General features: G+C 41.1%; 1 protein-coding gene across 1 annotated transcript in view; it reads left to right on the top strand.

Moving 5' to 3' along the window:
* Nucleotides 1-10,607, top strand: part of EHF (ETS homologous factor) — a 33,924-nt gene extending 23,317 nt beyond the window's left edge. The window contains exons 5-9 of the mRNA XM_032112757.1: nt 470-538; nt 629-697; nt 3,655-3,714; nt 6,117-6,312; nt 7,136-10,607. Coding sequence (XP_031968648.1) covers nt 470-538; nt 629-697; nt 3,655-3,714; nt 6,117-6,312; nt 7,136-7,235 — 494 coding nt within the window. The 3' untranslated portion in view covers nt 7,236-10,607. The remainder of the gene's footprint in view (nt 1-469; nt 539-628; nt 698-3,654; nt 3,715-6,116; nt 6,313-7,135) is intronic.
* Nucleotides 10,608-13,406: the final 2,799 nt, after the last annotated feature.

Raw genomic sequence — 13,406 nt, 5'->3', positions numbered from 1 at the left:
CAGAGAGGACTTTCGAGTTCTACCATTATAGAAATAAGTACTCATCATAAGCATCCTTCTGTTTTACTAGATATTTGAGAACACTTTCATCTCTGTGGCTCCAATGCACTGTCACAATCATCAGGGGCTGAGAGTTCAGGACTGGCTTGGGTAGAATTAGAGTTGATCTGGCATAGGAAACCTCCTCCAAGGCCAGGCATAAGTGATATATTAGTCAGGAAAAGGAAGAGCATACTACATTATTTCTGAAAGTCTGTGCTTTGTGTAAATACATTTGCCTGAATATGCAAAACTCCATGCATAATTTAAGTGAAAGGTAATAATTTTGTACTTAGCCCCTTCACTTCTTGGTTCCCTTGACAACTTTTTTTTTTGCACATTCTTAATTGTCTTTGTGCTCAATACTTACCTCTGTGCTAAAAAATTTTCTCTTAGTAATCTGATTTTCCTTTTGGTCCTTTGCCTTCAGATCCGTCATTGATGGTGTCCTGGAAAGAAGAGAACTATCTTTATGACAGTGGCTATGGTAGCACAGTAGGTAACTAACATCACAATACTTCGTGCATTCTGAGATGGCTTTATTGTTGTCTGAGGCTATTAGTTTAAACATCTTCTTTTTAATTCCCAGAGTTATTGGACAGTAAAACATTCTGTCGTGCTCAGATTTCCATGATGACACCTAGTCACCAATCTTCTGGTAAGAAACTTGTAATTATATTTTTAATTGTTTGTCACTTGTCCCAGAGCTACCGACATGCAATAGTCTCTGTGGTGTTCTGTTGTAGGATTACATCTGAGCCTCCCGTAATTTTAAACTAAGCAATGATGATTCTGACAGATTTATTAGCTGTCATTATTACAATAGGTTTCTTTAAAGAAATACTTCTGTCTTCTCTCTGTCAAGAGAGAGATGATCAAATAATCTGTAATCTCCACGTATCTTTTAAAGTGACTGAGTCAAAGGGGTAAACTCTAGTGCCGGAGAGACGAGACATTCCAGCTACACCATGCTTTTCTGTGGTATGGGCAAACGAGTGCCCTATTCCTCCCCAGAGGTGCCCGTGATTCATGCTGAGTAGGTTGCTGGGTTTGGGGCCAGGTCCGGGTTGGCTGTGGGCAGGCACCAAGCCCCGTGCCCAAATGCACCGGCACAAGGGCTTCCTCCTGCAGCCTTTCTCAGCTGACTGCAGGGTACTCACTGAAACTCCCTTGCCTTCCATGAGGGAGAGTAAAAACGTGCCTGCTAAAGGGCAGGAGAAAGGGCAAACCTGTTTGCTGTAACGCCTGGTGAAAGCGCAGTCTGTTCACACGTGTCAAAGGCCCTGTGGGCCCTGTCCCAGGGGCTGGCACCAGGCCGGAGGTGGGAGAGCGAGGCAGTGGGAAAAGAGTGAAGCAGAGATGGCAGGGGAGGAAGAAAGTGGGGAGGGAAAGGTGGGTTCTTCTTAGGAGGCGGTTAAGCAGAGATCTGAGGGAGAAAGCAGTGGAAGTCCTGGGAGGATAAGAAAGGAGAGCACAGTTGCTGTAGACGAGGCCTTGCCCTGGGGGCAACCCTGTGCTTGTGCATATGGGCAGCAGCCCCGGCCCCTGTGCCCGCCATCCCCTGCGCCTCCAGCCTCCAGAGCTGCATTTGCCACGTGACATACAGTTTAAACTAATGCTCTCAGCTACAAATTAAAAGAAAAAAAAGGAGAGAGAGAAAACTTGACCAGAAGAAAACCACAAAACCTTAAAAAACTCCAACCAAACACCCTGTTTGCTTTCTCCACCACCTCCGCCCACTCTCACAAGATGGCTACCGGGATTTCAGGGCTCTCTGAAGGGCTGGGGACGTGTCCGGATCCTGCCATGGTGTGTCTATCCGCTGACTGCTTAAGCCTAGAGCTAGGGTGGCACGCCAAGGGCACAGCCTCCTGTAAAAACTAAATTTGTATATCCCGTAAAAAAATGGCTCATTCCTGAATCATATGCAAATCATGTGTAACCTTTTGTCAAAAGTTTTGCAAGACAGCTTTGTTGAAACTGCATCATAACTCTTTTCATCTGTCAGGCCTCAGCCTCCTAACACGGCATGTTCGAAACCATTCTCTGTGTAGGAGCTGTGGCAGAACAGGAGGCTATTTACACAGCTAAAATCCAGAATAAATCACTAGCTGGGCAGAAGGCAACTGAAGTTCCAAGAATAAATCTCCAGCTAAGCAGAGCATAACAAACATTTGCAAGCGAATTGTGGGATTTTAAAATGAGAAGGATTTATATGAGGGCAAATAAAGAACTGGGTCCTGCAGTCCGTACCTGGAGTTCCCACAGGCTTTTAATAACATATGGGGAATCATAATCTGAGGAAAGGCAGTGAAATAAGCCTCATTTTACTTCCCCCACACCACACCCCCCTCCAAGCTGAGTGAGGTTCAGGCTAGCTCATGCTTTTCGAGAGTGGGAAAGCAAAATGACTCAGAGCACGTTTGCTGCTTGGGGGTCAAGGACAGTAATTTATCAGGTGCAGAATAGCAGAGGTTAGGCCCATCCCCATGGGCCTTGTTCAGTTTATGTTTCCAGTTATGTATGAATAAAGCAAGTGTGTGAATAACTTTGCATCTACCTTTTCACATGCAGTTATTGCAGTAGCTTGTGCAAATCTGACAAGTTTCTATGCAAATAAATATTTCCTGTGAGTCATTTTCCCATGCAAATGCCTGGTTTCCATGAAAAGTATGATAATTGTGCATTCATAGAAGCTGGGAAAACATGCGTGGGACCTTAAGCTTTGCTTTATGGGATTCAGGGACAAGGTATGCTGAAAAGCAAACACAGAAGGGGCTCCCTCTCAGGTCTATCCCACAGATTTTGCGAGACTTAGAGCAATCAGATGAAAGCTATTCATTAAGTACAAGAGCAGAGCCAGGCTGTGGTGGTTTGGGGGCGGGAGGGTTGAACGTGCAGACTGCGAGGTAGGTTACAGTCATGAACAGGCAGAACTTCTTTTTTTCATTTCTGAAGAAATGCTTGTGCCAGAAACTCTATTCTTCCTCTGTCTGGCTGCAGGTGATAAAGTACCATTGATGAGAAATGGCTTGTTCCTATGGCTCTGAGCCACAGAAAAATATATGCTTGTCCTGCTGCCAAAAACTCCTTCCAGCGCAGCCCCTTTCCCCCACCCTGCCCCCCTAAACAGCAGTGCTGTGCCAGTTCATTATGTTTTAGTCAGGTAGGTGTTCTGTGCATTGGTACCAGCACATACATTTCCCATTAGATCATCTCTTCAGGAACAAATAAGCCCCCAAAGATACGTGCTTCAGCAAAGACTAAGATAATGGGACAATTCAGGATTCCTTTTACAGATGTGATCATCCTATTTTTCTCTCTCTCACACATAACATGAGGTGAGGTATTTGTTAATCAAATTTACGTTTCAAAAGCCAAATGTTTACCTCTGCATTCATTCTTTATTCATCAATGGTCTCTTTGAGAAGTGTGCTGATTAACATATAGTACAGAAAACAAAACTCTCCCTCCTCACTTAGATTGCCTTCCGAAAAGTGATTATCTTTAGAAGAGATATTTGTTCTTTTTTGTGGTTTTATTTCTTTCAACCTGCTAGTCAGTGGAAAGCCTTTCATCAAATTTACAAATAGCCTTCATTTTCTTTCTCTGCAGACTCTTCAGATGCAAAAAAATCTCAAGATCATACCCCAAAGTCGCACACCAAGAAGCACAGTAAGTCAACATCCATGCTTATGATGGTGGTTAGTTGATTGAAGGAAAAAGAAACAAATGAAAATCAGATCCTATTTGAGAGGGAAGAGGAAGTATTTTGAACACAAAACTCATTAAATCATTATTGTGATTCAATTCTCCAATGATCTGACTGTCTAGTACTGCTTGTTTACATCATTTTTTGACTCAATATTGTTAAACTTTTCAAATTGTTTTTATTGGTGAGGACCTATGGGGAAGCAACCAGAAACCAGCTTCCTCTGCCCTGTGTTGAGCTGGGCCGGTGGAGTGGAGTAGAGGAATGATGAGGAAGGCCCAGGATTAAATCAGGAGGGCCTGTGCGTGGGCACAGTCATGCTCGTGCCTGTGCCTGCCAGGTGCAGCACACACCACAGACCCTGCTCAGCATCGCCTTGCAGAACTTCTCAAGCATGACATCACAAGCAAGCACCTATCCCTCAATCTTACCATGCTATCCCCTGATACAACAGTCTTTCCACTCCCTTCACCTACATTTTCTGCTAGTTTTTATTCAACCTGACGCTGGAGACAGGTTACCATAATTGTGATTTCTGTACATCATTCTATTAATATATTGAGATTTTTTTATGCTGAAATATCTTGTGCATGTCTTTTGCATCCTGTGCAATTCCCTGATTATAATAGAAAAGCTTAATATTGGTCTTTCGCTGCATTTTGTGGTATTTGGGTTCATCCTGTTTCAGTATGACCTCCAGATTATTTCTCTTCCTGACTCCTCTTTTTACTCTCTTCTGCCACTTTGCCCAAACAGAACTCCTGAATTTTATGTCTGTACACAGATATCTGGGTGAGTTTTTTTGTGTGTGTATAATAAGGTTGTTACTGAAAGGATTAGACAGGACTGGTCTGCAGAAAGACCTGTGAAGAACTGAGGTCTGTCAGCTTGTTCAGCTTGGAGAAGAGAAGGCTGAAGGGTCACCCATCCCAGTCTACAGCTTCCTCAGGGATGGCAGTGGAGGGGGAGGTGCTGATCTCCTCTCTCTAGTGACCAGTGATAGGACATGAGGAAATGGAGTGAAGGTGTGCCAGGGAAAGTTTAGACTGGATGATAGAGAAGGTTCTTCACCCAGAGGGTGGTTGGGCACTGGAACAGGCTCCCCAGGGAAGTGGTCATAGCACCAAGCCTGACAGAGTTCAAGGAGTGTCTGGACAATGCTCTTAGTTATGTGATTTAGTTCTAGGACATGCTGCGAGGAGCAGGGAGTAGGACTTGATGATTTTTATAGGTCCTTTCCAACTTGAGATACTCTGTGATTCTAAGAACTCAATTACAGCCCGGGCATACAAAACAGGTCACATTGGCAGTATGAACTAATCCCCTTCATTTCCAGTTTCTTCAGTACTGCTCTGTATCATGACCGTAAGTTACCGATGCCTAGATAGGCTAGGTCCACCGCATTTTACGGGGTCCAGAAAACAATTATAATAATAAAGAAAAATTATTAGATTACTTGACTGAAATCTAATTCTACTTACACTGCACTGTATACCATTTTCAAGTTACCTTCACATCTTTGACTAGCTTGTTTCCTTCTAAATTTGGTCTAATTGCATGCTTTTGAAGTCAGACCAAAGGACTGCTGTCTTTCTGGCTCACCTTGTCACTGTGTTTGTTATTCATTTGTAAACTACTTCATCTGACTTGTTGCCTTCTTTTTTTTTTTTTTCTTTTTTTTTGACCTGGACTTTCTGGTACCATCTTTATAGTAACTGTGAGATGTATTTGTGCTTAAACTGGGAGGTCTACCTGTTGAACTTGGAGATCTGTTTTTGTCTTTTCTACACCATGGTCAAACTTTTTAGTACTCCTTTTACATAAAATTTTGGCTGGCCAGTTTTGTCATTATCCCTCTATCCACTCTACACCTTCTTACTTATTCATGCAGAATGGCAATTCACCTCCTGTGCCTTCTGTCTGCCTTTTAAATGCATGGAGGTTCGGTGCCTGCTTCACGGTAATCTTGGCTGTTTCATGTGCCACACAATAATATCAGGGTACACGCCGTGCTGTAGACGGGGATCAGCAGAAATGGCAAATGAGATGAGGGGAAGGCTTAAACATGTTCTCTTCAGGGCAGAAACAGTGCCAAAGGCAGAAGGAAGCAGTGGGTGGTTTGGACTCTGCTTCCCCTGCTTGCTGGGGCCCCTACCTGCCTGCCACAGGGCTCAGACTGCCAGAGGCTGACGCTTACTTCCAGTGTAAAGGCTGCCAGTGTTTTTCACCTGTATATCTCTGAGGTGGGGGTCCTGTGCTCCAGAAATTATGGCCTGAGTGTTCACCCTCCGTAGATGACATAAAAATTGCAAGAATAGCCCAGAGAGCTCTTGAGAAACTCCTTCCTGCCCCTTTCTTCTTTCAGATCCTCGAGGAACTCATCTTTGGGAATTTATTCGTGATATTCTTCTCAATCCTGAGAAAAACCCAGGATTAATCAAGTGGGAAGATCGGTCAGAAGGTGTCTTCAGATTTTTAAAATCTGAAGCTGTGGCTCAGCTGTGGGGAAAGAAGAAGAACAATAGCAGCATGACTTACGAGAAACTCAGCCGGGCTATGAGGTGAGCTGGAGTTGCTGAGGAAGACTGTGGCACATACACAGACAAACTGGATGGAGAATTTGTTTGACTTTTAAAAATGATTTGTCAACAGCACCAGTTGCTTTCTCTGACAGTGTGTCACTCTAATTTTGAGACTGTAGCATCTCGTTCTTTGTCTTTTCTTCTCCTCCTATTTCTGTGTAATATATAATACATATAACAGAAATAATTGTATATATATATATAAATTCTGTTTCCCTCCATCCAAACAACCAAATTAGGAAGGGAATATGGTTGCAGAAACCTGAAAGTTCACATACTACTAAACTGAGAGTGTTTAAATGGCCCAGTAATAGCTGGAGACCTTGTTATTTCCAGCAGTGTTCAGAAACTAGACATACCCCACATCCATTGTCTTAAAATAGGTGTTAGGATTTTCTTTCCTCTTTGATTTAACATTTTGAGAATTTTTCCATAATCTCTGAAACTTCAAAAGGTATTTTGAAAAGGAAGCTGAGGTTCTTTCCTGGTCTGATTTTCAGATCCTGGTTTATCTGGAAAAAAATCCCCATGAAATCTCATGAGTGTGTGATAAATTTAGCAATATGCTTTGACGTGAAATACGGTGAAATTCAAACTCAGAAGCTAATTAATAGAAAGTAAAAAGAAAGCATCCATTTTTCCTTCTTTGTCATTTAATTATAATGATCTTAGGTATTATATATATCTCTCAATAAAAAATAAAGACCTTGTAGTCTGGCTAAGGGATTGTCTATTTGGCAGTGGCCTTTTAGGACTACAGGTGAATTTATTTTTATATCTTTTTCTGTTTTTATTTTAACAGATACTATTATAAAAGAGAAATCCTGGAGCGCGTGGATGGTCGGAGACTAGTATATAAATTCGGAAAGAATGCCCGTGGTTGGAGAGAAAATGAGAATTAAATCTATCTAGAAATAACATTTAAAACACACGGATGTAAATATTCAAGGACTATTTTCTTATATTTATGTACCAAACTGGGATGAAAAAACAATTCTACTTCTGTCGGGAAGAAAGAACGTTATCATTATTGGTGTTAAAATTATTTTATTTGAAGTATGTCCTGTATGGGGAAAAAATGTACACAGTTTTCTGTGATATAAGTTAACATTATAGAATTATGATTATTTTTCCCTTCTTGTGAAGCTTTCCTTTTTTTTTTTTTTAAACCATACAGGCATAATGTGATTTATGAGTCATGCAAAGAAAGGGAAGGAACTAAATTCTAGGGCATTTAGGGAGTATGATAATCCACTTTGGAAGGCAACTATAAGTGGAGGAAACAGTAAAGCATCTCTGAGCCAAGTAGCCTTCTTCCACAGTCAGATGGTTTATAACTTTCCTTGGCTAATACCACTTGTTCCTTCCCACCTCTGATTTCTGAGTGTTTTAATACTTTTCTGGCTTTCAGCTGCTTTTCTTGAATTAGACAGTGGGTTCCTCTTTAGCTGGCTTATCCCAGCCACGAGAACAGTGGCTTTGCAAGGTGGCTGTCAGCATTTTTTTGGAGAGCCCATACTACCTCCACCATTGCAACCTTCTTTTGTAGGCAGACATTTAGGACCAGACCGTACCTGGTTCTCAGTGTCCTCCCTAACCTCCAAAGAGCATTCAGCTCGCCCCAGGAAAAAGGCTATTTGTTATTAACTAAATATTGTTGGGGTGAACTGCTGGAAGAGAGTCAACCTTGGGGACCAAAAGCTATTGAAGGAAGATTGTTTTCTGACTGGGCAAACTTATTAAAAGGCACTGGTTTCCCAGTAGGAATGTTAATAGTCCTCTCACCCTCTTGCACTTCTAATTAAAGCTTTCAAATCTGTGCCATATGAAGCAGTGAGGAGGTGGGCAAGCAGAACATTTATTAATCCCATGGCATGAGGAAGAAGTCTCCCCAGTTACTTCAAGCTTTGTGGTCCTCCTGGAAGGTCAAGTCTCACTTGGACAGATACTTTCAAAAAAACTTTGAGAAATGCAAAGCTAAACTGTGTGTAAAGTATTAGTTCCCTTTGCTTTCCTCAAGTCTAACTCTATACTGTACTTGTATTTGTCAGTTGTGCTTGGGATTCTTAGTTGGAGGGAAAACCCCATCAACATAAAGACACTGAGATTTTAGGGACATTCAGATCTGGGTCAGTATTTTGGGTTCACCTCTAGCAGTGCTATGCAGACACTGAGCGTTCCTCGGCAGCTTTTCCTTTCTCCAAGTCACAAATGCTTTCTGCCAGCACTGAGCATATACAGAACATAGGGAAATAAAAACTAGAGGAGGCAGCACTTCACCAGGTCACTGACTATGTGAGATGTGGGAGTTGAGAAACAGCATTGTCTTGGTGATGTTAACAGAGGTGAAACCAAGATCATTTTCAAATCACTTTTTCAGGGATGAGGAGTTTGGGAAACAATAACAGGGACTGAGAAGTCCAGGATTAAAAAAAGAAAAAGGGAAAAAAAAGGAAAATTAAGAATATTCAATCCATCCAGTATCCATTTCCTCAGGCATCCCCTGGGTTTGAATCCATATTAGCTTGAAATACAGCAAAATACAGCTGGAGGTTGCAGGTTATTCCATTTTTGTTTGTCTTAAAAGGAAATAGAGATGAAACTAAGAGACAACAGAAGTATCAATATAAAGGGTATAAAACGTGCTTAGCAACAATTTGTAGGCAAACATGAGAGCCTAACTTGTTATCTACACATGTAGGGCATGTTAAACAATAACACCACCTCCTACACTCTGTATGCCAGAGCTGTCACCATCAATTACCCATACATGACAATTTTTACTTTTCATAACCTGGGTGGAGAGAGGTTCATCTTATTTACAAATCAAATAATAAGCCTGTGTACTTCAAAGCATTTTTTTCTCTCAGTCTATCTCTGTTGGTTTTTTTTTTTTTGGCTGTCTGTGCTAGCCTTGCTTGCTTTTGCGCAACTCAGTAATTTCATTTTTTAGCTTAATTTGCTACATTTCACTTCCTTTACCATCATTCTGTAGTTGATAGAACAAGAATCAGGCCACCAGATGAGAAGAGCACTTTCACTTTGCTTGTAAGACCATTTCTTCCCCCTGCCTGATGGTTATTTGTAGCCCTTTGCTCCATGCTCTTCACACCACCTCCACACCTTGGGTGAAAATCTGAGATCAGTGGTACTGTCACAAATCTGCAATGTAGTTCTACCTAATCTCAGGTTAACATGTATCTTATAGCAATGGATTGTAATACTTAATGAATTTGCTTTCTACCTGATCTCTCACAAAATTTCTTGGGAGATAAAACAAACCTGTGATATATGCGTGTCACCACTTGGTTGCTGAGCAGCAGCTAAACCTGCCTGTAAAGGTTTCAAAAGATAAAACTGTACTTAGAAGCATACTGTATAAATTGAGAGAGTGGTTTACATTGGGATGCAGTATAAATGGTCTTCCACTGTCACATCTTTCAGCACATGGAAATCATGCAAGTTTCTGTTTCCACCCTGCAGAACTTTGCAGAGTACTAGGTACTCGTCATTCAATATTACAATAGCACAAAGTTGGAATAGAAGCCAGCCAACATTTACTCTGTTTTACAAATATATTAACCTTTGCCTAAGACAAACACAAAGGACTGTTTAAAACTACAGTTCTTGCCAAGGACAGATGCAACCAACCAAAGAGAGTCTTTTTACCAGACCTAAGCAAACGGAGAAAATGAAGAGATGAATTTTTATGTAAATTGCTATTTAAACAAAAAGCATTTCTGATTGCTCTTTTATTTTGTATTTCAGAGGCTGAGCAATCATATTTTTAGATGTATCCTTTAAGTTAGCAGCTGCTGAACTGGTAGCACCATGTGTATAGATTTTTATTGTACCATAATTTTTCATATGTATAAAGCTCTAGATAGGAAAGTATATTGTATTTATACAGTTACATGCAAATCACAATGTCAAAGGGTTGGCATGAGCACTCTCAACATTTTCTGCACAAAATTAGAGCAACTTGCTCTAAAAACATCCTGAGAAACTGTATGTAGGCTGTTGAACTACATAGACATTAAAATGTTTAGTTACATTTTCGTCTTTCTTTCTGCAGCACATTGCATAATTCCTGCTTGCTTCTCATAGCATCGTCTTCAATGTCTACGTGGGGAAACAAATCCAAGTTAGCTATTTCACTATTGCCATTGTAAATCTCAGCTTGGAGACAATGTATTCACAAAATGGTTCTAAAGACTGTTTCTATTTTTGTGAATATGATATAAATTCAAATAAAACACTCATGAAAGAAATTATTTGAATAATGTTTATCTTCCCTTTTTTATGTCTTGTGATTGGAAGTGACTAATGTGAATTCTTTCAGTACTGACTAATATTTCAATATTGATGAAAGGACTGCTCTAACTACAACAAAATCCAATGGCTTAAATTTACTAATATGTTGAATAGCCCATCTGTTGTGAAGATATTGGATTTCCAAACCTGTTTTGTGTCTCACAGGCCTCACTGAAATAATGGATTATGTCAACACAGCTAGATTGCCTTTCTTGTTTGGCTGCTAAACTGAACAAAGGCCTTACTTCAGCACTGATTTAACTTCAAGGTATTTTGAAGTGTGTGCAAGGGCTAGGCTGATTAAGGATGCCATTACTCACACTGAGCATTTCCTTTACTGAATCAAAGCAGCTAAAACGATGAAATTCTGTCCCTCGTGTTATTTTTCCATCCAAGTGGTGGCTACAAAAAGGGGCCATCTCTCCCGATTTACTCTGCAGTTTGAGGTAAAAAAGTGAAAACGCCTGTAATTAAAAGCAAGTCAAGGCAGACCCCTGTGGCATTTGCAGTCTGGGGACTGTGGCTGTGCCAGCCAGCTGCGAGGGTGTTGTGTGTGGCCTGCGAGGGGCCACCCTGCAGCCCCTGTGCTGCCCGGCTGGGTGTCCCGGGCTGGCAGCACGAGGTGGTGCAGAGCAGCGAGTCTGACACAGGCAGCTGAGCCTGCTGCTGTGCCAGCACGTCTGGAGTTGGGCTGGAATCTCAACCAGGAGCTTCACTGCAACAGGACAAGTCACACCATCACACTCTATAATCTGCAAACGTGCATAATTTTAAGCAAGGGAGTGATTCCCCTGCCTTTGAAATTATGCATATACGTGTTCAAGGATGGTGGCTCTAGAAGTTTTCAGTCTATATTGAATCAGCCTATATTTGAACCTGGAATTTCAAAGGGGCTCCAATATTATGTCCACATAAACAGGAGAATGGGTTTGAATTTTCAACTCAAGTATAATCAGTGTCCTGAAAGGGTGGTCATAGTTTGAGAACTTGGGAGTCCCAAATTTGGTTTCAAAAGGAATTGGAACTAGATTTCAGGCACGTTCAGACTGACATTTAAATAAGCACACAGCTGGTTTTCCAGTAAATGGTTGGGGCTTTTGTTTCAAGCAAGATGAGGCCAATATGTGAGACAAACACAGATGAGAATATTGTTTGGAAACATGCAAATAAGCGCACACTTAATAACCTGCCCCCCCCAACAAAACCCCTGAAAAGCCAAACCAAACCAAAAAAACCCAAGACAACTAATACTCTTCTTTGATTGTCACTTAAAATAAAGTAAAACTTCAGCTTTCAGCTGCAGTCTAAGGCCACGTGAAATAAAAATTCAAAGCAAAATTCAGTTTGCAAGTCCTATGTAAACTGAGAATAAGTAAGAGGAGTGCTGCAAACAGAGCCTACCTACATCTTAACGTGATACAAATTTGGGTGCATGTCTGCATCAACAACAAGTGATAATTGCTTCAGGTAAGTGAAATCTGGTACTAGCAAGAGAAGAGGTGATTAAGAGTTACCAATACTAATAGCTTCCAGTAAATGGGTTAATTACAATAATTTGAAAGGTAGGTTATCTATCTGGGTTTTCAGTATTTGCTTCCTTGCCGATGAAGCTTTGCACAATGCAGTCTAAGTCCTAAACTTTGTGCAAGCCAAGAATTTTCTCCAACAACCACCCTTTCCCCAGATATTTTGCTCCTTCAGTCACCTGAGTGTTAGAGAAAATAATAGGGAAAGAAACAAAGTAGGAGGAAGAGACTGAGTTGATGACCAGGTCTTAATGCACCAAACAGTTCGATGAAGAAATACAAAGGTTGTATGTGCAAAAAAATTTAATAACATCCAAGCAAGTCTATTTATAGTCTTTCCATCAGAGGTTGGTTGCAAAAATTAAACATAAATTAGTGTTTACAAGTTTAATTATAACTTTAGGAAGAACAAGAAATTATAGCAATATGCCTGTGTGTACCGCATCATCTTGTGTACCTAAAAAAAATTTAATTATGAAAAATGACTGAAGCATTATTTCTGCTGAAGAATTTCTCCCCTCTGTATTCAGTATGTGTGATACTGTCTTTGCTTTCATCTTGGTTTGAAATTCAACAATAAGATTCAATCTCAACACAGGGAACGAAGAAAGAGATGTATGATCTGTATTGTTGTAGCAGGTACTTCAAAACAAATAGGCAAAGTGTAGCTTCTTCTTTCTAAGTGTTTTGATTCCTTATTTAGCATTTATACTGTCCCTGGGAACAAGCTGTGAAGTTGGGGGTAAATACCAGTATCAGTGATACATCTTGTGAATTTTGCAGAGGAGCTTTCTTGTCTCTCTCTAGGAGTGGTGAAGAGACCTTCAGAGCATGAAGATGGTGAAAGCCTCCTTCTGACACCTGAGTATGTTGAGAGGCTGAACACACCACCTTAAAACCTGCTTTTTAACGCTCCTGTCTGTGGCTTGAAAGCCACAACCTTCAGCACTGTGTGGCAAGGGGATTATTGTACTTCACAGCTCACGTGGAAGGCTGCACGCTGGCCTCTTAGCAACCTATGGTTGAGAAGAAGTGCTGTGTTTGCATCCATGTTGCAGCCTCTGGAGACTGCAGGACTCACTGTTTTGAGGTCTAGTGCCACTGTACACCTTCATCTGCATTTCTCAGATGTGCCAAGGCAGAGGGAGGCTGAAGACTTATAAGAATGCATCCCAAATATTTCTGTGAGTGCTGCAGAAAGGTCAGAGGATTACTGGGACTGTTGAAGTTCCT

Source organism: Corvus moneduloides, chromosome 6 (genome assembly GCF_009650955.1).
Source record: "Corvus moneduloides isolate bCorMon1 chromosome 6, bCorMon1.pri, whole genome shotgun sequence".
Lineage (NCBI taxonomy): Eukaryota > Metazoa > Chordata > Aves > Passeriformes > Corvidae > Corvus > Corvus moneduloides.
This window is presented reverse-complemented; position numbering and strand designations above follow the sequence as displayed.